Genomic DNA, 26,811 nt, shown 5'->3' with positions numbered 1-26,811 from the left:
AAGCTCGCTGCTCTCCGTTGGATCTTCTCTATCTCTTCTATCAACCCTATCTGGTGCGGATCCCACACTGCTGAGCAGTACTCAAGCAGTGGGCGAACAAGCGTACTGTGACCTACTTCCTTTGTTTTCGGATTGCATTTCGTTAGGATTCTTCCAATGAATCTCAGTCAGGCATCTGCTTTACCGACGATCAACTTTATATGATCGTTCCATTTTAAATCACTCCTAATGCGTACTCCCAGATAATTTATGGAATTAACTGTTTCCTGTTGCTGACCTGCTATATTCTAGCTAAATGATAAGGGATCTATCTTTCTATGTATTCGCAGCACATTACACTTGTCTACATTGAGATTCAATTGCCATTTCCTGCACCATGCGTCAATTCGCTGCAGATCCTCCTGCATTTCAGTACAATTTTCCATTGTTACAACCTCTCGATACACCACAGCATTATCTGCAAAAAGCCTCAGTGAACTTCCGATGTCATCCACTAGGTCATTTATGTATATTGTGAATAGCAACGGTCCTATGACACTCCCCTGCGGCACACCTGAAATCACTCTTACTTCGGAAGACTTCTCTCCATTGAGAATGCCATGCTGCGTTCTGTTATCTAGGAACTCCTCAATCCAATCACACAATTGGTCTGATAGTCCATATGCTCTTGCTTTGTTCATTAAACGACTGTGGGGAACTGTATCGATGTGATTTAGTGACTTACACACGTATTCCGTAATTCATTTTCGAATTTGGAATTGGTACCTTCTTAGCACATTTGTTAACTTAAAGGATGCAGTTTTTTTGTACATTTTTCTTTACATTTGTGGGCCTAAATATCCTAGGTATAAAGTGCTCTGTACTGAACTTGTTCGTGCTGTATCATGGAAGGATTGTCGTCTGAAGAGAAGTCACATCCAACTGAAATTCATAACAAGATCTCAAAATAAATCAACTGCTTCTGATGATCTGATATTATTTTAATTACGTTTATAATTTACATTTTAACAGTCTTCAGTTCTTCCTTAATTAACTGTGAAATGAATAGGTCCGGTTCGTTCGTTGGAAACGGAGGTACTTGAAGGCGTCGACCATCTGCATCACTAGCAGACGAGACCCAGCAGACGTTGCTCACCTGTGAATAAAAAGATGAATATAAAAGTCAATTATTTTACGCATCCCAAAGAGGAATCTCGGGATATGTAAGGATTTGAGAGTAAATGAACAAGAAAAATATGCTATACACCGCCGTCTATAAAAAGCGTATAAGAAAGCAAACGCTGAAAGTATGTGATGGCTCATTTGCAAAAAACGAACACCTGTTCCTCTGAGCGAGGCGTCTTCAGGCGTTCGTCTATATCGGATGTTACGTGATTCCTTTCCCTACTAGCCACAAGTAATCTCAAGGGTTTAAAGGAAAGCAGAGACTCAGGTGCGGGTGCCACAAAACATTCAGACGAACTGCTAAATGTACAACTTGGGTAGCATTTGTTTTGCACTTTCCTACTATTTTCCTTTCCCTGTCTGGTTTCGTAGGAGAGAATGATAACGCACGTAAGTACGACAGTGCTTGATCCGGAGGCAGTCACTTTGAATTTCGGTGACAGGAATCATTTTCATCGCCAGCATTTGGCTAGCAGGGAGAGGAGATGAATGGCAAACGATTTCTGATCTCAAATCCTGCTTCCTGAGTACGAAGCCCTGAGCACTTGGGACACAGTTGATGAAGATGCATCTGTAGACTTGGGGTGTTCATTTCACCCTCTACTTCGTCTCATAGGACCACGAAGGGAACTAAATTGATACCGGGCTCTCTGTCCATTTATTACGCACGCCAGCAGTAAATTTACCAAAGGCCGCTTGTCATGCAAACTGCCGAAACAGACACAATACTGAAGGTTTGCTCCGTGCCGTTATTCATTTCTCCGTAAACGGTCGCAGTGACTCTTTGCACGAAAGAGTTAAGGTAATCTTCAATAGAAAGTGAAAAGGTGAAAACTAGGAGACGTGACAAAATATCAGAAATGTGCTACAATGTTTAGACATGCCCGTGATCACATCGTGAATAAAATTTTCCGTTTTGTTGATTCATCAGTGCAGACTGCCTAACGTATGTATCATGAATGGTCTCCCACTCTCAAATATGTCACACGCCTTTTGATCAGTGTCCGTAAAAAAGATCATAATCAACAAAGACCAGATACGTCACGCCTTTTCAATGAGAATGGGTTACAGATCTGATAGAAATTGCTGCTGTCAGTGAAAGCAGGCCAGTCTCAATAAACATTGTGAAGGGAACCAAATGCAGTGGACGTTAGTGTCAGGTACCTCGCCAAGGGCTATTGCTCACAGTGGAATATAAATTTGTGCGTCTTCAAAGGCCTAAAAACAACGCAGAAAGTCTTCTGTAGCTGACTGTAGTCGTGTAGTTAGATCCGACGAGTCTAGGTTTTGCCTCTTTACAAATGACGCGAGGCGACGAGTGAACCGGCGGTGTAATGTGGCGTTTGATCCGCCGTGTGGGGAGGAAGCACCTCAGCCCGATGGTGGTTCTGTGATGTTTCAGAGGGTTTTTCGTATCTTGACTTAACCTCGCTTATTCAGGTGACCGCGCCACTGAACCAGGATATTCTAAGAATGAAAACATGGTCCATGTAGGCTGTATTCTTTTTATTATCTGTGCAGTTGGCCAATTTCAAGCGTCACATTTCATTTCACATTATAAATACAATGTGAAATGAAGTGTGGAGCTTGAAATGTATGCTTGAAAATGACGCAAGACCTCATTCTAATTAGAATGCGAAATGAAGTGTGAGGCTTAAAATATGTCCTTGAAAATATGGATGGACATCTCCCGTAAGCCAATAAAAATATCTCTCTCTCTCTCTCTCTCTCTCTCTCTCTCTCTCTCTCTCTCTGCTGTTTGTGTTCCTTTAATGTGTTAAATAGAGCCATCGCACAGTGCAATGTACTCGTTTAAAACATGTTTCCTTCTGCTGATGCCCTCTATATGTTAAAATTTTCATCTATTGTAAATTTATGGTGTAGACTATGGCTCGATGTTAGGATCTTTAAATGTGTTTCTATTTTAGCTGAACGGTGATGTGGACTTTTCGGTAGTCAGCTCTGAGATGCTCCGAAAGTTCGTGCATGTTTGCGCTGTGTATAGGCCCGATGCTATTCAATCTGTATATTGAGCAAGCAGTGAAGGAAACAAAAGAAAATTTCGGAGTAGGTATTAAAATCCACGGAGAAGAAATAAAAACTTTGAGGTTCGCCGATGACATTGTAATTCTGTCAGAGACAGCAAAGGACTTGGAAGAGCAGTTGAACGGAATGGACAGTGTCTTGAAAGGAGGGTATAAGATGAACATCAACAGAAGCAAAACGAGGATAATGGAATGTAGTCGAATTAAGTCGGGTGATGCTGAGGGAATTAGATTAGGAAGTGAGACACTTAAAGTAGTAAAGGAGTTTAGCTATTTGGGAAGCAAAATAACTGATGATGGTCGAAGTAGAGAGGCTATAAAATGTAGAATGGCAATGGCAAGGAAAGCGTTTCTGAAGAAGAATAATTTGTTAACATCGAGTATCGATTTAAACGTCAGAAAGTCGTCTGAAAGTTTTTGTATGGAGTGTAGCCATGTACGGAAGTGAAACGTGGACGATAAATAGTTTAGACAAGAAGAGAATAGAAGCTTTCTAAATGTGGTGCTACAGAATAATGCTGAAGATTAGATGGGTAGATCACATAACTAATGAGGAGGTGTTGAATAGAATTGGGGAGAAGAGGAGCTTGTGGCACAACTTGAGTAGAAGAAGGGATCGGTTGGTAGGACATGTTCTGAGACATCAAGGGATCACCAATTTAGTATTGGAGGGCAGCGTATAGGGTAAAAATCGTAGAGGGAGACCAAGAGATGAATACACTAAGCAGATTCAGAAGGATGTAGGTTGCAGTAGTTACTGGGGGATGAAGAAGCTTGCACAATATAGAGTAGCATGGAGAGCTGCATCAAACCAGTCTCTGGACTGAAGACAACAACATAGACCTTCTGTCTGACAAGAGTTGCGTGCTAAGGGATAGCCAAAACAAAACGAGACAGATGGAAAAAAGCAAATAAACTGTTTATTATTTCAAAAGTAATCGCCATAGCTGTTAATTCATTTACCCCATCGTGAGACAAGACGGTCAATGTCTTCAGGAAAAATGTTTGCTATTACCAACGGAGCCGTGATTGTACCCAGGTGCGCACCTCTTCACCCGACTATTGAGGTGACAATCAATATCCATACAATTCGGCAGCTCTATGGGAACTAACCATCAATGGTGGCTTCAGCTGTATATGTCACACCTGAAGAAACTCCCCCCTCTCTTTCAATCCGAATTTAGGTCATTATCAAGGATAGGACCAATGTTACATGGTATTAGCGTGAAGTCTCCTGGAGATGCCTATTTTTTTCATTGTGTGCTGATAAATGAGTGTCGAGACAGCAAGAGCGGCAGTGATCACCTTGGACTGGTATGGTAGTTCAGACTCACCCAACTCGCATATTTGTACCATCAGTGCAGCGCCTCCAGCAGTCAGTGGTGGGTCCGGTGGTGAGCGCCAGACCTGCTGCACGAGCAGCCGGCGCGGTGCGGGTAGTCACAGACCTGCAAGGCGGCGTTGAACTCGAGGCCGGCAGGGCAGCGCGCCGTCACCGGCACGCCGTGGTCGCACTGGCAGAAGAGGCTGCAGTCCGTCCGGTGCGGCAGCAGCTTCGCCACGCCGCGGGGGCACTCGCCGACCGCGTCACAAGGCTGCCTGGTGCTGAAGTGCGTCGAGTGCCCTATCGCAGTGGAATGACCAGCAGTGGGGTGTTCCCAGTCTGGAACTTGGTGTTCATTGACAGTGGAATGATGAGAAGTGGGGTGTGCCCAATGTGGGACGTGGTGTTCATTGACAGTGGAATGATGAGAAGTAGGGTGTGCCCAGTCTGGGACGTGGTGTTCATTCACAGTGGAGTGACCAGCAGGGGGCTTCATCCAGTGAGAGGCTTCGTGCCCTCTCACAATAGGATACTCAACGTTGGCCCGAAGCCAGTCTTGCACACGGTGCCCACTCTCAGTCGAATGGTGAGAAAGCGGTTCACACAGACTTAGAACTTCATTGAACTCTTCCCCGGGAGGACAGCTCTCCGTTACGGCGACCCCTCCGTCGCAGCGGCAGTACAAATGGGGGTTGGTTCGATGTGGCAGGCGATCCAGCCCACTGGAACACGACCCCCTCGCGTCGCATGGCACACTACTGAGGGGCCAGTGAGTGCCTGCGCTGCAGCCTGCTCTGTGCTTCAAGTCGCACACTTTCAAGTGAGGGTTGAACTCCAACCCTTGAGGACACTTCTGTGTGATTGGGACGCCGTTGACACAGCGGCAGAAAAGGCTACAGTTTGTCAAATGAGGCAAGTGTGCGTCCTCCGGTTTAGTTATATAGTGAGGACATTCTCCCTTGGCACTGCAGCGAACTGGAGGAGCGACCGTAGTTGGGTCGGTACTGTCTGCTGGGCACTCGCGCGAACACCCGGCTTTGTCCGGCCAGTCACATACAGATAGGACTGCATTGAATTCTAAGCCTGGTGGGCACTTGGAAGTAATGGGAACGCCGTTAACACACGTACAAAAGAGGCTGCAGTTTCTCTTATGAGGGAGGAGCGTTAGCTTCTGCTCAGAGTTGTGTTTCGGACAGACTCCCTTGGCGTCACAGACGTTTGTCCGTTCATGTTGTGCAGCAGTAGCACTCGTCGGTGCAAGAGAGTGGTCACCTCTGTGAGGCCAGTCACAAATTTGCAGTTTAGGATCAAACAGTTGCCCGTGTGGACATCTCTCTGTTACGGGGACTCCACGATCGCAGCGGCAAAACAGACTGCTGTTCCATCGATGTGGCAAAAGTTTGGGTTCTGAGATGTGGGGGTAAACAGGACATTGGCCAAAAGCATCACACAGCGTGGGAGGCGTGTGTTGTGTTACTGCTGTGTTAGTGGGAGTGAATGCGGTCAGGAACTTGGACTGGGACGGCCACACACACACTTTCAGATGAGGGTGGAATACCATCCCATTGGGACAGCTGTCAGTATACGCAACTCCATTTTCGCACCTGCAGTACAGCGTACAATTTGTACGGTGTGGCAAGTACTCTGTGTGTACTCCTGAATAGATTGGGTTACAGCTACCTACTGAATCACATCCACCTGCTGAATGGGGCTCAGTCGAAAAGACCCAAGGAATTTGAGTTGTCGGATGCTGCTTAGTAGAACATCCTGATTTCGTGGGCCAATCACAGACCTGTAGATGAGGATTGAACTCCAGCCCAGTGGGGCAACTTTGTGTAATAAGCCGGCCTCGTTCACAAACGCAAAACAAATTACAGTTTGTGCGGTGAGGTAGCAGCACAGTCTTTGGACTGTGAGTTTCAGCAGAACAAGACCCAACAGCATCACAGGATAATATTGGCAAAACATTTTTGTTTACTGGTGTGTGAGCCCACTCTGAACCAGTCTGTTTGCTCAGGCATCCAGCGCGGTGTGGATAGTCGCATACTTCCAAAACAGGATTGAACTCAAGACCTGCAGGGCACTCCATCTGTAAGGGGATCCCTTTATCACAAGCACAAAATAAGCTACAGTTCGTTTGGTGTGGCAGATGTCTAGCTGGAACATGATGATGCGATTTAGGGCACTCTCCAATTGCATCACAGATGAGGCGTTTAGAAGGAGATTCTTTATGCATCCATGAATTGTCACCTTGTTCCACAGAAATCGCAGAAAAGAGAGAATTAACACACTGCTTCGTCGCTGCGTCAAAGTATTTATCATGAGGGCACTCCCGTACCACAGGATGCTCATTGAGGCAATCACAGTACAAAGAACAGTTTTTTGGGTGGGGTAATAAAGTAGCAGCATAGTTAAAACGACAAACTGAATAACAACTATAGTCTGTGTTGGGACCTACTGTATTCCGTAATAGATCCCCAGGATTTGACAGACTGTGCATTTGTGTAACTGGCCACTTTTGCTCCGTAACTGGTCTGGTAGTTTCCCAGACAGGCAATGGGGACTTCGTCGATGAACGATGGGTAATGAGCACTGTAGGCTGTAGACTAGATACGGTATTTTGGTAGTCTGTAGTCGTACTAGATTCATGGTTTGCTGTGATATGTTCTGTCGTCTTCTTCCATGGCAAAGACAACTTTGTCGTTATTGTTGAGTGATGACTTACATGTGTTGAAGGTCGCATTCTTGATGTTAAGCTGTCGAACACTGTAGTTTCAATAGATCGCTGATACTCTGTAAAAGGTTTAAGTGAATGCATAACTTGAGTTGTACGCCATGGGGTATTTGTTGTACTTCTATCAGCTGTGGCTCCCTCTTGCTCTGAAGAAGGATCTGATGCTTTCACCCCAGATGATGTATATTTGCCTGTCACTACTGGCTGATCTGTTACACTTGTTGTTGGTCGTGGTCTGTGTGTGCTACTTTCAGTTGCTACAGATTTCACAGATTCATGGTCTGTGGAAGGCTCTGTTGTCTTTGATGTTGATTTTGCTGTTTCTGCTGACGAGTGTGTATCGTCAGATTTTGACCACAAATCAGATGTGCTACCTTCATCAGCTGTAGTTTGAGCAGACCCCTCATTCTCTGCGGAAGGTTCTGTTGTTTTCTGCCAAGCTCCTTCGTATCCTGTGGAAGGGTTTGCAGTTTTCTGCCATGCTGAAGTTGATTTGATCGTTACCTTGGGCCAATGAGTTCCATCTGATGGCAACGATTTAGCTGTTGTGCTTTTGTTTTCTGTAGTTCGCGCTGATTCTTCATTTCCTTTGGTAGGCTCAGCTGTTTGCTGCCACACTGATGTTGATTTTGATGTTACGTCTGTCAAATGGGTACTTTCTGCTGTCGGCAAAGGCTTAGGTCTTGTGCTATCATCAGCTGTAGGATCCGTCAGTTCGTCATGTTCTGTGGTAGTCTTAGTTGTATGCTCCCACACTGGTGTTGAGTCTGGTACGTCTGTAGGCGAATGGGAACCTTTTGAGGTTGACCATGGCCTATGTGTCTTACTTTCCTCAGTCGCTGTTTGTGTAGGTTCTTTGTGTACAGTGGAAGGCTCCGTTGTTTGCTGCCACAGCGAAGTTGATGATGATGCTACTTCTGGCCAATGGGTACTATGGGTTGTTGTCCATGGCTTAGTGCTACCGTCAGATCCGTCTTGTTCTGTGGAAGCATCTGGTGTTTGCTGCCACACTGATGTTGACGATGATGCTACTTCTGTCGAGTGGGTACTGTTTGTTGTTGGCCATGGCTTAGTGCTCTTGTCAGGTATAGTTTCAGCACAACCATCTTCTTCAGTGGAAGCCTCTGTTGTTTGGTGCCACACTGATGTTGCCACTGATGTCACTTCTGACCAGTGGGTACTGTGTGTTGATGTCCATGGCTTATTGCTTTCATCAGGAACAGTTTCTGCAGAGCCGTCTTGTATTGTAGAAGATCCTTTTGGTTGCTGCCACACAGATGTTGATGCTGATGTTACTTCTGGCCGATGGGTACTGAATGTTGTTGACCATTGCTTAGTGCCTTCGTCTGGTATAGTTTCTGTAGATCTGTCTTGTCCTGTAGGAGCCACTGTTGTGTGCTGTGACACTGATGTTGATCCTGTCATTACTGTTGACAAGTGGGTACCATATGTTGTTGATGATGCCCTGTACGTTGTACTTTCATCAGCTGTAGTTTCTGTAGAACCATCATGTCCTATGGGGGCTTCTGTAGAGTGCTGCCACACTGTTGATTCTGGCGTTACTGTTGGTGGATGGGTACCATCTGTTGTTGACATTGGCCTGCTTCTGTCAGATGTAGTCTCTGTTGATCCATCAAGTTCTATGGAAGCCTCTGTTGAGTGCTGCCACACTGATGTTGGTTCTGTCGTTACTGTTGACGTGAGTTTACTGCCTGTTGTTGACCAAGGCCTGTGTGATGTGCTTTTATCAGTTACAGTTTCCTTAGATCCTTCATCTCCTGTGGTAGACTCTGCTGTTTGTTGCCATACTGTTGTTGATTTTGATGTTATTTCTGCCCAATGGGTAACGTCAGTTGCTGGCCAAGAGCTAGATCTGTTATCCTCAGAAGTAGTATCTGTAGATCCATCATGTCCTGTGTAAGCTTCTGTTGATGGTAGTGTCACTGATGTTGATTTTGTTTCTGGCCAATGGGTACTGCCTGTTCTTGTTACTGTCTTATGTGTCGTACTTTCGTCAGCTGTAGTTTCCGTAGATTCTTCATGTATAGTGGTAGCCTCTGGTGTTTCCTGTGTCGATACTGATACTGATTTTGATGTGGACCATGGTTCATATGAAGTGCTTTTGTCGGTTGATGGTAGTAACACTGATGTCGATTTTGTTTCTGGCCAATGGGTACTGCCTGTTCTTGTTATTGTCTTATGTGTCGTACTTTCGTCAGCTGTAGTTTCCGTAGATTCTTCATGTATAGTGGTAGCCTCTGGTATTTCCTGTGTCGATACTGATACTGATTTTGATGTGGACCATGGTTCATATGAAGTGCTTTTGTCGGTTGATGGTAGTGACACTGATGTCGATTTTGTTTCTGGCCAATGGGTACTGCCTGTTCTTGTTATTGTCTTATGTGTCGTACTTTCGTCAGCTGTAGTTTCCATAGATTCTTCATGTATAGTGGTAGCCTCTGGTGTTTCCTGTGTCGATACTGATACTGATTTTGATGTGGACCATGGTTCATATGAAGTGCTTTTGTCGGTTGATGGTAGTGACACTGATGTCGATTTTGTTTCTGGCCAATGGGTACTGCCTGTTCTTGTTATTGTCTTATGTGTCGTACTTTCGTCAGCTGTAGTTTCCATAGATTCTTCATGTATAGTGGTAGCCTCTGGTGTTTCCTGTGTCGATACTGATACTGATTTTGATGTGGACCATGGTTCATATGAAGTGCTTTTGTCGGTTGATGGTAGTAACACTGATGTCGATTTTGTTTCTGGCCAATGGGTACTGCCTGTTCTTGTTATTGTCTTATGTGTTGTACTTGCGTCAGCTGCAGTTTCCGTAGATTCTTCACGTATAGTGGTAGCCTCCGGTGTTTGCTCTGTTGATACTGATACTGATTTTGATGTGGACCATGGTTCATATGAAGTGCTTTTGTCGGTTGTTGTTGAACTTGTCTCACCATATGTTGTCTTGCACCATGTTGGCGGCGATTCTGTTGTTGTTGTTGCTGTTTGTTGCGTAGTACCGCTAGATCCCACATGATCTGTAGAAGAGGCGGTTGTTTTCCACCATGCAGATGATAACCCTGAGGTAGTTGTTGGCTGGTGGGTGGTGTGTCTTGTTGACCAATTCGCTGTTGTTGTACTACTGGAACCAGTAGTTCTTACAGGTTTACTGTGTTCTGTGGGAGTTACACTTGTTTTCCACCAGACAGATTGCGATTCCGGTATTATTGTTGGCCACCTACTGACATGTGCAACAGGCCACAGAGGTGGGTTACTTATATGATGTCCAGATACGACGTGCATTGGGTCTGGTGTACGCCCATTAGCGCTAGTGGCGTGCAGTGTGAGGTGGTCGATGCACTCCTTAAATGTAAAGTTTTTGGTCGGTGTGACTGCGCTAGATGGCCATTGTTTTGCTAAATATCCAGTCAGTGGAGTTGGCCACTTTGGAATTGTTACCGCCGATTCAGCTCGAGCCTTGCTGTGAGGACATGCAACATTCCATGGCCAATCGCACGTCAGAGTGCGAGAGTTGAAGAGCAGGCCGTGAGGGCAGTGATACAGTACAGGTTCCCAGTAGTTGCATTTATAAAACACTGTACAATTGGCATGGTCTGGCAGTATTATAGTTCTTGAATTGGCAGTTCCTCTGGGGCATTCTCCCTTTGGCCAACACTGGGATGTGCTGACCAACATCAGCGCCAGAAGGACGTCCGTGATCCGAAATTCTGGAACAATAATATAATATTTATTTTTATTTCTTATTATGCTATTAATGCGAAGGTCATTCAGTAATTAAAGAGACAAACTGGTCTTGAAAAAAAGCGTTTATTTTAACAAAATTATACTTTTTCTACTTTTCAACATAATCCTCTTGATCATTTCTGCACTTGTTCCAACGGGCTATAAGCTTTTTTTATTCCTGCTGCAAAGAACTCTTTATCTTGATGTTTGAACCAATTTCCCACAAACTGTTTCACGGCCTCGTTGTCCTGGAACCTCTTCCCACTTAATGCCTCCTTCGATGCACCAAACAAATGGAAATCACTAGGTACTAAATCAGGACTGTAACGGGGATGAGACAATACTTGTCCAGCCTGTTTTGTCGATGGTTTCACGGGTTAGTTGAGCAATATGAGGACGCACGTTGTCTTGCTAGAGAATCACACCTGTGATTCATGACGTCTCTCTCTCTCTCTCTCTCTCTCTCTTGGCTGGCTTCACCTGGTTTAAAAGCAAATCCGAGTAGTATTAGCTGTTCGTTGTACGCTCCTCTTCGAAATAACCACAAAAAACTGGACCTTCAGCATCCCAAAACACCGTCAACAAGACTTTTCCTGCTGATGCTTGGGTTCGCAATGGGCGAAAAAAAACTCTTAGGGCTAGATAACATACATCCTGTAGTGTGAAAGCTAGCCTGATACTTCACCAGGGAGAAACGTTGCATTCCCACTCTACGAGAACCAGACGGCCCAGCTTACTTCGTTAAGGAGAAGGCAGAGCTAGCTTGTGGCCACAACACTTGCAGCGTCTTTCATGCCGAATCTGGCTCCTTCAGATCCAGTATTCACACTTGAAACGGACCAGAATGTTACACGACTTGTAGCTCAGCCCACGCGCGTCGAAATCAGACGCATTAGTACAAACGAAATTACTTGGTCTATCAAGCATATCAATGCTAGGAAAGTCCCTGGGACCGGTGGCAGTCAAAACCGTGTCCTCCAGGAGTTCACGGATAGAGCCGTAGAATACCTTGCCCCCATTTTTATTTATTTATTTATTTATTGTTCCGTGGGACCAAATTAAGGAGAAGTCTCCATGGTCATGGAACGAGTCAATACATGAAATTATAACACGATATTAGAAATAGATAAAATGAAATATTAAAAAACATATTCAGGTGACAAGTCGTAAGTTTAAATAAAGAAAATCAACAATGTAACACTGGAATTTGCTTAATTTTTTAGCTCTTCCACGAGCTCCTCGACAGAATAGAAGGAGTGAGCCATGAGGAAACTCTTCAGTTTAGACTTAAAAGAGTTTGGACTACTGCTAAGATTTTTGAGTTCTTGTGGTAGCTTATTGAAAATGGAAGCAGCAGAATACTGCACTCCTTTCTGCACAAGAGTCAAGGAAGTGCATTCCACATGCAGATTGGATTTCTGCCTAGTATTAACTGAGCGAAAGCTGCTAACTCTTGGGAATAGGCTAATATTGCTAACAACAAACGACATTAAAGAAAATATATACTGTAAGGGCAATGTCAGAATTCCCAGACTATTGAATAGGGGTCGACAAGAGGTTCTCGAACTTACAGCACATATAGCTCGAACAGCCCGTTTTTGAGCCAAAAATACCCTTTTTGAATCAGAAGAATTACCCCAAAAAATAATACCATACGACATAAGCGTATGAAAATATGTGAAGTAGACTAGTTTTCGTGTTGAAGTGTCACTTATTTCAGATACTCTTCTAATGATAAATAAAGCAGCATTTAGTTTCTGAACAAGATCCTGAACATGGGCTTTCCACAACAGCTTACTATCTATCCGAACGCCAAGGAACTTGAACTGTTCCGTCTCGCTTATAGTATGCCCATTCTGTCCGATCAAAATATCGGTTCTTGTTGAATTGTGAGTTAGAAACTGTAAAAACTGAGTCTTACTGTGATTTAGCATCAAATTATTTTCCACAAGCCACGAACTTATTTCATGAACTACATTATTTGATACTGTTTCAATATTACACACAAGATCCTTCACTACCAAGCTGGTGTCATCAGCAAACCGAAATATTTTTGAATCACCTGTAATACTAGAAGGCATATCATTTATATAAATAAGAAACAGCAGTGGCCCCAGCACCGACCCTTGGGGAACGCCCCACTTAACAGTACCCCATTGGGACTGAGCATAACTACCACTCTCAATATTGCGGAGAATTACCTTCTGCTTTCTGTTCTTAAAGTAAGAGGCGAACCAATTGTAAGGTACTCCCCTTACTCCAAAGGATGGTTTTTAAGGCGGTTTTCCATCTTCCTCGGCAAATGCGGGCTCGTTTCTTTTATTTTGCCTCAGTTACACTACGTCGGCGATTGCTGCGCAAACACTGTCTCTGCGTACGAGTACACCATAATCACTCTACCACGCAAATGTTGGGGTTACACTCGTCTTGTGTGAGACATTCCCGGGGAGAGGGGGGGGGGGGGGGGGGGGGGGACATTGGGGACCGAACCGCCCGCTAACCCGCTAACCCTGGGTTCGGTGTGGGGCGGCGGCGGGGTGAGTGGTGGACCACTGAGGGCTAGGGCGGGGATGAAGCCTCTCCGTCGTCTTTAGGTCCACAATTCAATATAATATAATACATTGACATCCGACTATATCTTTTGGTTACTTCACTTAATCTGTGGGGCAATGTATTTGTTCGTCAGTTGAACTTCAGTGAATGTAAATATTTGGTGCACAATTTATTTCAATTATCTGGTCAAATTTGCGTTCATCTAGAAATTGTGATTGTGGTTTTGTCATTCCTGTTCATCCACAAAAATGGCTCTGAGCACTATGAGACTTAACATCTGAGGTCGTCAGTCCCCTAGAACTTAGAACTACTCAAACCTAACTAACGTAAGGACATCACACATATCCATACCCGAGGCAGGTTTCGAACCTGCGACCGTAGCGGTCGCTTGACCACGGCGGCCGGCTGTTCACCCACATCCCAGTGACTTAAACTACATTGATCGTTGTAGGTATTCACTGCTTCACTCACGTTCATAATTAGAACTTGTTTCCTAGGTATCCACTTGATAGAGAAGTCGGCGGCGAGGGCTTGTGTATCCCTATAATATGTCCAGGTGAAACACTTGAAACTTCTCGAACATAGTATCGCTGAAGAGCCCGTTAGTTTAGTACAACAACAACTTGGAACAGGTACATCGCATATAACAATTTGCACAAAACACTGATCACCCGATATGGAGAGCGGACTCTATGAAAAATTATCCTTCCTCCACTTCCTTTTATACATTAAAAGAAATCAGTGTCAGCACTAGTGAAACTATAGTACAGCGTACGGCCAAACGTTCTAACATCAGCCTTACTAGCACGTTTTACCACATTAATGGCAGGTTTACGAAATAAATTACTGCTTGAACACTTCATACCCGAATCTCTAATTCCGTATTAAATTCCTTCGGCTCTATGTTTATACACATAGTAAAAGATTCGTATCGTGCTTTACAAGGGACATGCTTCCTAGGTATTGAAAATCCCACTCGTGAAGTACCACGTATTTCTTGCAGTGTTTCAATTTAAGTTTTTTTTTTGTTTTACTAAACGATCACTTGTCACTTTGTAAGTAGCAAATATCGTCTTATTTTTTATTCTGTCTCAGTTTTCATTTAAAGTTCGTAAGAATCCTGTAGAGGTTAGCAAATGCCGTTGGTCTGTGCTCAGGCGATGCTGAAGCTCTTTTTTTTCACATTTGGATTATAATTTAAACTCTGTGCTATGTGCAGTGATGTTGGTGGATTAAGAACGTACAAGGCTAAACTAAACTGTGTGGTGTATTAATTACTAATAATTCCACATGCCTATAATATAAATTTTACCTCATGTTGCGACGAAAATAAAACCGATACGACCGATATTGCAGTGCCTGTGTTTTCCGAATTGCGATGCAATAGTCCAAAGGAACAGACACTGCGGCGACTACAGCCGTTAGGAAATACATGAACTGTTTCCGCATTTGGGAATATGGACAAACATCAGCTGTATAATGGAATGACAACAATGAATATATTTGGTAGACCGGCATTCGAACGCGGATTTCCCGCTTATCGCGAGCGGTCGCCTTACCATTAGGCTATCCGAGCAGAACTCACGGCCAGACCCAAACTTCCGTATGTCGTCAACCATGCGTCTATAACATGTACTCAAACATTCATTATGTGTAATCCCGAACAGACAAAACACTGAACTTGAAAGTCGCTTGCCCGGTGTCGGCAGGTAAATACGATGTTGCATTTCTTGTGTTATTCCGATTATTCTTTTGGACATGCATGCGTTGTTGTCATTCCATTAGACAACTGATGGTTGTCCATATTCGGAATTTCGAACAGATTTAATGTATTTAATAACGGCTACAGTTGCCGCAGTGGCTGTTCCCTTGGACATACATGTATGTCCAAAGGAACATTGCGTCGCAATTTGGAATAACACAGGCACAACACCGCATCCAATACCACTAGTGACAGAGGATGACACGGCGATCAGTCGGTACCGATGCGTCCACCAGGGACTGTTGATGGAATTTAGGTTTAATTTATACACTAGCTGTAGAGAGTTCGTTCGTTACCAATTTACTGTCAACTGAAACACATTTTTCCAATAACAATACTATGTTTACGATAGTCCGCTCTTCAAAATTATTCCGGTTTAAAATGGCTAGAAGCCAGAATATATAAATTCCAGGAGAGACTTCCTCGTGCTGCAGTAGATGTGGCGTTTATATCAATTAAACTTCATTCTTGTTGTACTGTAAGATGTTATGAAATAAAGTAAGTCAAATCCAGCGGTACGCCTCTGAATTGCTTCGATGTTTTCCTTTAATTCGACCTGGTTGGATCCCAAACACTCGGACAGTACCCAAGAATGGGTCACATAAGTGTTGTATTACGCGAGCTCATTTATAGATCAGTTACACTTTCCTAACATTCTCCCAATAAACCGAAGTTGACTATTCGCCTTCGCTACTACCGATCTGTCGTTCTCGGTCCACTTCATACGGTCTTGCAACGTAACGTCGAGATATTTAATCGACGCAACTGCGTCAAACAGCACACCAGTAACACTGTATTCACACATTACAGGATTGTTTTCCTACTCATTAGCATTAACTTACATTCAGAGGAAGCTGCCGTTCATTGCATCAAATAGAAAGTCTGTCTAAATCGTCTTGTATCCTCCTACAGCTACTCAATGACGACACTTCCACTTACACTGGAGCGTCACCATGATTTATGTATACATGGTGGTCAGAAACAGCGTGAAACGCTTGTAAGGGTGTTTCAGGGTAGGTTGTGCTGAGAAATAATTGTTAAGAAAAAGATTCGATACGTTGCGTCATTTCCAAGTTATTTAGCATTGAAGTTAGCCAATCAAGTCGCCGCGCGCACACTGAAGCACTTGCACGCGCTAACCTGCTGTAATGCACAAACATCTGTGAGTCCGCGAGTTATCAGCTGCTCAAATGCTCATCCACAGTTAAGCTGTGCCTTTTCCGGAAGTGATACATTTACGTTAAAAAAAAAACCAAACGAAGCACACGTTTGGCGGCAATGTCTCTGTCAAGGTGCTTGAATTTCCTCTCGCAGCGACCTAATTGGCTAACTTCAATGCTAGTTGAATCAGACACGATGCAATTTTGTTCTTACGAGTTATTTCTCAGCACCGCCTACCCTGGAACACCCTTACAAGCTTTTCAGACTTTTTTTGACCACACTATATAGAGAGTCTCACATTTCCCTAGCGCACTTCTGACGTTACCCTTCTCTGTGATTAACCCTCTCCGTCCAGGACGACTTACTGGTTTCTATTACTTAAAAAGTTTTCGAGACACTCGCGTACCTGACAACATATTCAGTATACGCGGACATACCTTAACAGTTCGCAATAGGGTAATGTATGAAACGCTATCCGGGAATTTAGTGTTATGAAATCTGTCTGTTGCCCTTCATCCATGCTTTGTAGTGTAAGTAGGCTGTTTAGGTTTTTATATTGGTAACGCCACATAGCGCTCTGAATGAAAATCAGTGGCTGTACTGTGTGCAGTCTGTGTCTGGTTGGCATTGTTGTAATATTCCCTACTGTAGGGTTGGGCAGTTGGCTGTTAACAGCGCGTAGCGTTGCGCAGTTGGAGGTGAGCCGCCAGCAGTGGTGGATGTGGGGAGAGAGATGGCGGAATTTTGAGAGCGGACGATCTGGACGTCTGTCCATCAGAGACAGTAAATTTGCAATATTGGATATCATGGACTGATATATATATATATATATATATATATATATATATATATATATATATATAATGACTTTTGAACACTATTAAGGTAAAAACATTCTTGTCCTCTAACAAAATCTTTCATTTGCTAACTATGCCTATCAGTAGTTAGTGACTTCAGTAGTTAGAATATTTTATTTAGCTGGCAGTAGTGGCGCTCGCTGTATTGCAGTAGTTCGAGTAACGAAGATTTTTGTGAGGTAAGTGATTCATGAAAGGTATAGGTTGTTGTCAGTCAGGGCCATTCTTTTGTAGAGATTATTAAAAGTCAGATTGCGTTGCCCTAAAGATATTGTGTGTCAGTTTAGTGTTGATCAGACTAAGTAAAGTGAGATATGTCTGAGTACGTTCAGTTCTGCTCAGATGTTTGAAACTTAAATAATGTAAGAGGTTTATCAGCACAGTAATACACAAATTTTTTTGAGGGGAGGTTTCAGTAGTACATCGGGAGAGAAAAGCATACGCTGAGTATCGCACAAGCGAAGATTTCTAAATCTGTGCTGATTTGTAACGCTGTGCTTTGACCTAAGAGGGACTGTGTCAAAAAGTCTCCCAGTGGCGGGCCGAGAAATAGTCCCTTGCCATCATACTTACGCGAAAGAAGTGAAAAGAGCTCCATCTGGCGATGAATGAACAGCCCGAAAGGAGCAATGATATTTTTCACAAAACCGAGGGAGGTGGCGCAATGGTTAGCACACTGGACTCGTACTCGGCAGGACGACGGTTCAAACCCGCGTAAGGCCGTCCTAATTTAGGTTTTCCGTGATTTCCCTAAATCGCTTCAGGCAAATGCCGGAATCGTTCCTTTGAGAGGGCACGGCCGACTTCCTTCCCCATCCTTCCCTATTGCAATGTTTCCGATGACCTCTCTACTTGGTCGTCTCCCCCGAATCAACCAACAAGTCAACATTTTTTCTACGAACTACCTTAAAAGTGACAGCACATTTACTAGATTTACTCATATAAGTTAGGCGCCGTAGTGGCAGACGGGAGAGTCGCGCCGGGTACTCACGAGCCATGCCGTGTTCTCGCAGCTCAGCGGTCGCGGTGGCGCAGACACCGTGGACGCAGCGGCCGGCGCGCGGCCGCGTCTTATAGTGGGCCTACCTGGGCGGCGCGGGGTGGCCGGCACGGACTTATCACCCCCAGATCCCCATCGCTCCGGGAAGGCGGCGGAAGCGGCGCTTATCTGCGCGTGCGGAACACGTCGCCGGCCCGGGCCCGGGCCCAGATAGCGGGCGCGCACCACTCTCTGGCCGACGATACACACGTCGAGGCTGTGATTACTGTTGCTGTGCGCAGGGAGAGGCTCTATCTAATTCTGATTACCACTACAGCAGCAAACGTCTCCTACCTCCTACGAAAGGCATTTTCCGGAGCAGAGCAATTAGTAAAGCCCTGCAGCGCTGTTAATTTTCTGGAGTATTTGGATATACAGGGTGATTCTTTACAGACGAAAGGAAAAGCAGGTAGAAGCCGACCTCGGGGAAGATCAGTTTGGATTCCGTAGAAATATTGGAACACGTGAGGCAATACTGACCCTACGATTAAGGAAAGGCAAACCTACGTTTATAGCATTTGTAGACTTAGAGAAAGCTTTTGACAATGTTGACTGGAATACTCTCTTTCAAATTCTAAAGTTGGCAGGGGTAAAATACAGGGAGCGATAGGCTATTTACAATTTGCACAGAAACCATATGGCAGTTATAAGGGTCGAGGGTCATGAAAGGGAAGCAGTGGTTGGGAAGGGAGTGAGACAGGGTTGTAGCCTCTCCCCTATGTTATTCTATATTGAGCAAGCAGTTAAGGAAACAAAAGAAAAATTCGGAGTAGGTATTAAAATCCATGGAGAAGAAATAAAAACTTTGAGGTTCGCCGATGACATTGTAATTCTGTCGGAGAGAGCAAAGGACTTAGAAGAGCAGTTGAGCGGAATGGACAGTGTCTTGAAAGGAGGATATAAGATGAACAGCAACAAAAGCAAAACGAGGATTATGGAACGTAGTCGAATTAAGTCGGGTGATGCTGAGGGAATTAGATTAGGAAATGAGGCACTTAAAGTAATAAAGGAGTTTTGCTATTTGGGGAGCAAAATTACTCATGATGGTCGAAGTAGAGAAGATATAAAATGTAGACTGGCAATGGCAAGGAAAGCGTTTCTGAAGAAGAGAAATTTGTTAACATCGAGTATAGATTTAAATGTCAGTAAGTCGTTTCTGAAAGCATTTGTATGGAGCGTAGCCATGCATGGAAGTGAAACATGGACGATAACTAGTTTGGACAAGAAGAGAATAGAAGCTTTCGAAATGTGGTGCTACAGAAGAATGCTGAAGATTAGATGGGTAGATCATATAACTAATGAGGAGGTGTTGAGTAGGATTGGGGAGGAGAGAAGATTGTGGCACAACTTGACTAGAAGAAGGGATCAGTTGGTAGGATATGGTCTGAGGCATCAAGGGATCACCAATTTAGTATTGGATGGCAGTGTCGAGGGTAAAAATCGTAGAGGGAGACCAAGAGATGAATACACTAAACCGATTCAGAAGGATGTAGGTTGCAGTAGGTACTGCGAGATGCAGAATCTTGCACAGGATAGAGAAGGATGGAGAGCTGCATCAAACCAAGTCTCTGGACTGAAGACAACAACAGCAACAGGGTGATTCAAAATGAAGGGACAGGTTTCAGTTGTTTATTACAGACAAACTATAAAAGACAGAAGCACATTGCGCTTGTCACCGGATACAGGAGGGTTCGAAGTTTTGATACAGCTGTCCTGCTGTTTGTTTGTAGCAATATGACGACTGCACCACAAGAGGAATCATTACGTGTGTTGGAATCAGCGCGAATTCAATCCATTCTTCAAGTGCAACGGGCATTCCGCCGTCGGTTCAGCAAGGAGCTGCCTCTGCACCAGCAGATTTATCACTGGCACACAAAATTTTTGCAAATAGCTTGCATATGCAAAGCAAGAGGTCTGGTCGCCTACGCACGTCTGATGAAAATATCGAGCGTATCCGATACGCGTTCACACGCAGCCCTCGAAAGTCCGAATGACGGGCATACAAGAAACTTCCTCAAAGAACTGTGCTGCGTGTTCTGAAACAACGCCTGCATATGAAGCCTTACAAGTTGCGGTTAGTGCAACAATTGCGTCCCTTCGAACATAATAGAAGGTATGATTTTTGCATTTCAGTTCTCCTGGATATAGCACGGGACACTTTCCCGAAGACTTTTAGGACGAACCGACGTTTCGTCTCCTGCTATAGGTAGAGGTGATAGAGGTGGACCAATTCCGTAGCCTCCACGCTCTAAACCAACTAGACTTTTATTTGTGGGGGCATCTGGAAGCTCTTGTGTACAGAACTCCGGTACAAGATGTGCACAGTCTTCCAGTCCGAATTGTGCAAGGCTTTGAAACAATATGCAATTCTCCAATTATACATCAGGAATTCAAAGCTACGGTGGGTTGACGTATGTGTCGTTGCTACCGAAGGGCTTTTTCAACATTTCATTAAGGTAAGTGTTCCATATTGTGCTGATACGTGCTTTTCCTGTGTGTTTCCCCATGAGTAATAGGACTATAAAGGGACGTAGTAAATGAGTCCAACTTGGAAGTAGAGCGTTTCCTGGCGCATGTCCACATAACATATTTTCTTCCCCCACGTGTGAGGAATGTTTCATCATCCTCCTCATCTGATTCACGGTAATCCTCTGCAGCAGGTACCAAGAACGCAACAGCTTCCGACGGTAAAGTTTTCACTCTTCTCGGAGGCATAATAGTAAAATAAAATGTAACGTAACAGAATTAAATTTATCAAGGGAAGGCTTAGGATATGAAATAATATAACTATTTTATAAAGAGTACTTTTTATTTTTAATATGTTTAAAATACATTTTTTATATTTTCGTTTTGTAATTGCGTATGAGCAATGCTATTGAAATATCAGTTGTATAATTATGTATAGATGTGTGTTTTATTCGTATTTGAGGGTAAAATTACCAACAGTATTTTCTCAGTGTAAATAACGGCAGTTTGCAACTGTCGTTTAAAAATGGCTGAAGGCCGAAGTTGCTGCTAGTAACTGGTTTCTAAGGTTAATTCGCGAAGATGTACATACTTAAGTTGAAAGTGAAAAAGGAGGCGGAATGTCGAGGAATCTAAAATTTATTTTTTCTCGAACGCTTTTTACAATATTTTGCTTGCGTGACGATAAAATGTTAATAACAAAACCAGTTGATAATTAATGAGTAAATAATGAATTAATTGTTCGTATTTAAGTGCATATCTTCTGGATTAGCCCCCATTTGGAAAAAAATCGGTCTGCTTTCGGTGAATGAAGATATTTCATCCGAGCGAAATTCTACCTTTGGGAGAAACAGCTGGCCGCTTCTAAGACCAGGATTCGATAGTCACAACACTACTCTAGCCAACCTTAAACGAAACTTTTTAACTCCGAATATTTTTTTAAATTTATTGCCACTTTTTCGGGTGCTGACCCCATGTGCACCGGGCGGATTCGATCCGCGTCCGGTGCACCTCACCGAATCCTGGAATCTGCGTGCTAAGGAAGGCGGTTATCAGGGCGGGTCACAAATGTCGATCATCGATATGCAGTAAAGGGAGATATTAGTAACAAATACAGCCAAACATTCCCTCCAAGGTCTGGTTTCATACAATAAAGGCAAACACAAATATTGTAAGTCCCATAATTCGCATGAACTTTAAATATGGATCATTCCCCAGACATCTCCACTGAGTACACGTTCGAGATAATCCTTATTGTGAATGGATGTAGTAACAGCGGGTGATATCAGTCGAGCAGTCGAGCGATAGAAGTGGTCTGCTATCCAGTTAATCCGTCAGTGCCGCTCACGGATTCGGAGTGTCCACATCGAGAGCTCCTTTGCGAGTGAATGTAGCTTGATCAGACAGTTTTCATATCATTGTCGATGAGTGTGTTTGTGAAAGTGAACTATCAAAGTGGCGGAGAATCTTCGAAAAGTTCGCCAGTGGAACGTGAAGTTCAAAATGATGAAGATTTTGCACATATCGATGAAAACATAAGCGACGGAAGCAAACAAGAACTCGCTGATGCCATACAAGTTTTCTCGAATTTATTTCGAGACATTGGCTTTGCACTACCCGCTGTGTACACATCGATTTGTGAAATATTTCGTTTACTCGACAGCGAAGTGTATCAACTGTTTTGGATCATGCACTGAAATATTATTTTTGTAGAAGTCGAAGAAGTTTTCTGTGAAAATGAAACCGACGCCCTTCCAGATATTGTCGAAAGTACGACGAGAAGATGAAGATTCAGTTTAAGAATGAGAATCAAAGAGCTGTAAGACGTGAGAGCAAGTATCATTGCATGCCAGAATAACCCCAGTTACATTAGCGAAACGACATCCTAACTGAAGTTTGTTGGAGCAACTTCAAGGTTATGGGAGAGGTTGGAGGCAGACATCCATGACGGAGGATCCAGAATAGATAACGCTATATGTAAATGAACATTCGACAGTGAAGCTGATACTGCTGTATCATGGTCCTGTTTTGACTGTTGATATTTTAATATGTGGATCTCTTGGGCTATGTCGTCATCGTGTGTGCAGATCTCGACGTAAATCGTGCGTAGTGTTGCCGGAGTATGCTAGCCCTTATTTTGTTTTATTTGAATAACACGACGCCCATGCTTCAATCCAGTTATTGTACTCTGGTCACTTACAAGAGCAAGATTAAGAACCAACATCTCGCTTCAAGACGACGCAGCTCGTTTAAATTTAATTTAAGTACTTTATAGTCACTGCATGTGATACTGATGAACTGTTTATTAACAACATTACAGAACGAGCTGCGTCGACGTAATTATCTGGCTGGCACTATTGATTTTGATTTTCTATTATAGGTTTGCAATGTTTAATGCCTTACATTTTTTTATTCTCTAGATAGACCCTAAATATTCATTAACAAGTTATCAAAATGTTCCAGCTAGCTCAAAGTTTAAGTTCGACCAGAGGTTTTAAAAGTCTGCAGTAAAAATATGTTATACTAACACGGCGATACTGTCAACCATTGCAAATATTCACACTAAAATGCAGCTAATTTCACCTTTTACTTTTCACTCGTTAATTACACTTAATGTCAAATATCACAAATCTTCAGCTCTAATCAGTAACGAACCTATATTTCTCTCTCTTTAAATAAATTCAAGTCTTTGAAACTATATCTTTGGGTAGAGAAAGTTAAGCTGACCTGGCGCAGGTAATATTGTTACAAAATGATCGGTACACTTTTTAAAGTAAGTTGATATATTTTCAGTACTTCACTCTACACAATACGGAATATATGTTATCGCAACAACTGTAATACCAGCAATCACAGGACAGGAATCGGAACAGGAATTGGAATAGTAATTGGAATATTGATAAGCTAACTATGATAGCTACTTTCGTATACAGGGTGTTACAAAAAGGTACGGCCAAACATTCAGAGAACATTCCTCACACACAAAGAAAGAAAATATGTTATGTGGACATGTGTCCGGAAACGCTTACTTTGCATGTTGGAGCTCATTTTATTACTTCTCTTCAAATCACATTTATCATGCAATGGAAACACGCAGCAACAGAACGTACCAGCATGACTTCAAACACTTTGTTACAGGAAATGTTCAAAATGTCCTCCGTTAGCGAGGATAGATGCATCCACCCTCCGTCGCATGGAATCCCTGATGCGCTGATGCAGCCCTGGAGAATGGCGTATTGTATCACAGCCGTCCACAATACGAGCACGAAGAGTCTCTACATTTGGTACCGGAGTTGCGTAGACAAGAGCTTTCAAATGCCCCAATAAATGAAAGTCAAGAGGGTTGAGGTCAGGAGAGCGTGGAGGCCATGGACTTGATCCGCCTCTACCAATCCATCGGTCACCGAATCTGTTGTTGAGAAGCGTACGAACACTTCGACTGAAATGTGCAGGAGCTCCATCGTGCATGAACCACATGTTGTGTCGTACTTGTAAAGGCACATGTTCTACCAGCACAGGTAGAGTATCCCGTATGAAATCATGATAAGGTGCTCCATTGAGCGTAGGTGGAAGAACATGGGGCCCAATCAAGACATCACCAACAATGCTAGTACTGTAGAGCAATGAGTCGCATGTCAACACAAGCACCGAAATCAACATTACCTTCCTTCAATTGGGCCAACTGGCGGTGAATCGAGGAAGTGCAGTACATACTGACGAAACTAAAATGAGCTCTAAGATGGAAATTAAGCGTTTCCGGACACATGTCCACATAACATCTTTTCTTTATTTGTGTGTGAGGAATGTTTCCTGAAAGTTTGGCCGTACCTTTTTGTAACACCCTGTATAGGCAAAAACAATCTCCGGTATTGGCTCAAATGGCTCTGAGCACTATGAGACTTAACATCTGAGGTCATCAGTCCCCTAGAACTTAGAACTACTTAAACCTAACTAACCTAAGGACATCACACACATCCATGCCCGAGGCTGGATTCGAACCTGCGATCGTAGCGGCGCGCGGTTCCAGACTGAAGAGCCTAGAACCGCTCGGCCACCTCGGCCGGCAATTTGTGGTATTACAGATTTGTTCTCTTATAACTTTACTTTCTTAGTCATTTTACTTCCTTTTATTTAAAATGTTTACTTAAATATTTCAAATAACGCTAATTAAAAATTATTATGAAGGGAAAAATTACTGAAATATTTCCATGACGGAAATGCGAGATATTTTACAACAGATTCGCTGGTGCCAGAAAACATACAAAGCACGTAAAAAAACAATTCTTCAGCAATGAGTGATAGCACTAAGTATGTAGTATAAATCAGAGTAGTGTGATTTTCAGTTTACGGCATCACGATGGGCAAAGAGGTTCAAAGTGAAACACAGGACGCTTAACGTCATGTCACCAAATACATTTCCAAGAGAGAAGTGTTATCGATTGAAAAAGTATTTGAAGTTGAGAAGCTCTTTGTGACAGACCGAAGCATTGACTGCAACCTATGACCCATATTTTATCATAAACACCGACTAACAGGGTGAATATCATATCAATATAAAATTTACATTGACGCATCGAGGTAAGGAGATAACGTTTGTTATAGTTGCTAGTGTGGATAAAGTTACATACACGTATACTGCGCAATATTCCATCACTGCATCCGGAAATTGCTGCCGGAAGAGTTCTTGTGTTTGAAAGAACCCAATGGAAAATTCGATCCACTGAGCTCTCACGAAGTTAAAGCTCGCCAGAGGATATTTGGAAACATTTTCGCCACTCGCTGAAAATCAGGAAAGATGACCTCCCAACAGTATTAATCATATTTGGATCACATTGTGAAACCTTACATGGAGCAAAGAAAATTTTGCCTGGTATTCAATTCATGGAGTGCTCAAACCGACATGATGCGCTGCGACAGGTCTTTAGTAGATGATTAAGTTCAACTGACCTGCACTGTTAAAGTGATGCCACCGAAATGTACCTCTCTCTGTCAACCGCCTGACGTTTACTTTTTCGCACGCGCAATCATGCAACATCACAGCAGAACAGGGCGGATGCTATCAAAATTCATGCGTTGATCCATAACCAGTTGTCCACACCTATCTTACAAGTTATGGTTTGATACCTAGCAGATCTATGTTTAGGAACGCGATATGCACCGGAAAACGCGTCAAGGCAGGGAGATTTCGTTCGGATTTTGCGCATGGTGAGAGAAATATTTATGTTTTATCTGAATCTATAATAAGTTTTACCCCATTGATTGCGAAACGCTCATGAATTGGTGATCAATTACGATTACGTAATAATATACGTTAGGCGTATTTTGGTACTATGCATACTGATGGAAATGACGGTAAATTCATATTTGTATTAATTTGATTATTAATCCTATCTCCCGATGTTTTTCTTCAAAAAAAGGAAAAGAAAAGTTTCCCGATCATCAGAATATTATCAGATACAGCGATAATGGATGGCAGGATATCTTTTAAGAGATCAGGGAATGACTTCCCCTCTAGGGAGCTGTAGAGCTTAAAAACTGTAGAGAAAGAGAGAAACTGGAATAGATCCAGTAAATAACTGAGGACGTAGGCTCCAAGTGCTACTCTGAGATAAAGACGCTGACTCATGAGAGGAAGTCGTGGCGGGCTGCATCAAACCCGTCAGAAGAAAAAAAAATCGAAGGAAGAAAACGGCACGATAAAGTATCGAAAACAAGCCAGCAGTTTGGTAGTCTAACGCCTCGACCGCTCGATCTCCGACCGCTCTCTATTAGACGCGTGTATTAACGCATACACAAGCTACAGCATTATATATAAGTGTGTGTATGTATGTCTCTGTCCTTGGGAACCATATTCAGGATTTTCAGGATTTTAACAAGTGGTCACAGTAATAAGCTTGATTTCTGTAGCCTGCACCAACTTTAGTCTGTTTATTGTAACCAGGCTTGCATCATTCATTTCAAT

At 43.3% G+C, this 26,811-nt stretch overlaps 3 protein-coding genes across 3 annotated transcripts; all 3 read right to left on the bottom strand.

Moving 5' to 3' along the window:
* Window positions 1-1,035: 1,035 nt before the first annotated feature.
* On the bottom strand, window positions 1,036-5,178 carry LOC126356056 (uncharacterized). Its single transcript, XM_050006750.1, has 2 exons — window positions 4,544-5,178; window positions 1,036-1,135 (listed from the first exon to the last, which is right to left on the bottom strand). The coding sequence occupies exon 1, from the start codon at window positions 5,027-5,029 to the stop codon at window positions 4,586-4,588; it is 444 nt and encodes a 147-aa protein (XP_049862707.1). The 5' UTR covers window positions 5,030-5,178; the 3' UTR covers window positions 1,036-1,135; window positions 4,544-4,585.
* Window positions 5,179-6,017: 839 nt separating this feature from the next.
* On the bottom strand, window positions 6,018-6,828 carry LOC126355453 (peritrophin-1-like). Its single transcript, XM_050005768.1, has 2 exons — window positions 6,218-6,828; window positions 6,018-6,107 (listed from the first exon to the last, which is right to left on the bottom strand). The coding sequence occupies exons 1-2, from the start codon at window positions 6,767-6,769 to the stop codon at window positions 6,018-6,020; spliced, it is 642 nt and encodes a 213-aa protein (XP_049861725.1). The 5' UTR covers window positions 6,770-6,828.
* Window positions 6,829-7,284: 456 nt separating this feature from the next.
* LOC126355452 (mucin-5AC-like) lies at window positions 7,285-21,825 on the bottom strand. The gene is made up of 4 exons (XM_050005767.1): window positions 21,821-21,825; window positions 18,431-18,615; window positions 7,439-10,995; window positions 7,285-7,326 (listed from the first exon to the last, which is right to left on the bottom strand). The coding sequence occupies exons 1-4, from the start codon at window positions 21,823-21,825 to the stop codon at window positions 7,285-7,287; spliced, it is 3,789 nt and encodes a 1,262-aa protein (XP_049861724.1).
* Window positions 21,826-26,811: the final 4,986 nt, after the last annotated feature.

The sequence above is a fragment of the Schistocerca gregaria genome, chromosome 3, assembly GCF_023897955.1.
Source record: "Schistocerca gregaria isolate iqSchGreg1 chromosome 3, iqSchGreg1.2, whole genome shotgun sequence".
In the NCBI taxonomy this organism is placed as follows: domain Eukaryota; kingdom Metazoa; phylum Arthropoda; class Insecta; order Orthoptera; family Acrididae; genus Schistocerca; species Schistocerca gregaria.
Note: the sequence above shows the minus strand (reverse complement) of the source record. Positions and strands in the feature narration are given on the sequence as shown.

Bases quoted from the DNA above. Each gene is read 5' to 3' on its own strand.
- LOC126356056 (XM_050006750.1), bottom strand. From the start codon at position 5,029: ATGAAGCCCCCTGCTGGTCACTCCACTGTGAATGAACACCACGTCCCA.
- LOC126355453 (XM_050005768.1), bottom strand. From the start codon at position 6,769: ATGCATAAAGAATCTCCTTCTAAACGCCTCATCTGTGATGCAATTGGA. The intron at 6,108-6,217 runs GTAGGTAGCTGT...GTATACTGACAG, and splicing joins CAGCAGGTGGATGTGATTCA to CTGTCCCAATGGGATGGTAT.
- LOC126355452 (XM_050005767.1), bottom strand. The intron at 10,996-18,430 runs GTAGGCCCACTA...TTATTGTTCCAG, and splicing joins GGCCACCCCGCGCCGCCCAG to AATTTCGGATCACGGACGTC. The intron at 7,327-7,438 runs GTGAAAGCATCA...AACCTTTTACAG, and splicing joins GCAAATATACATCATCTGGG to AGTATCAGCGATCTATTGAA.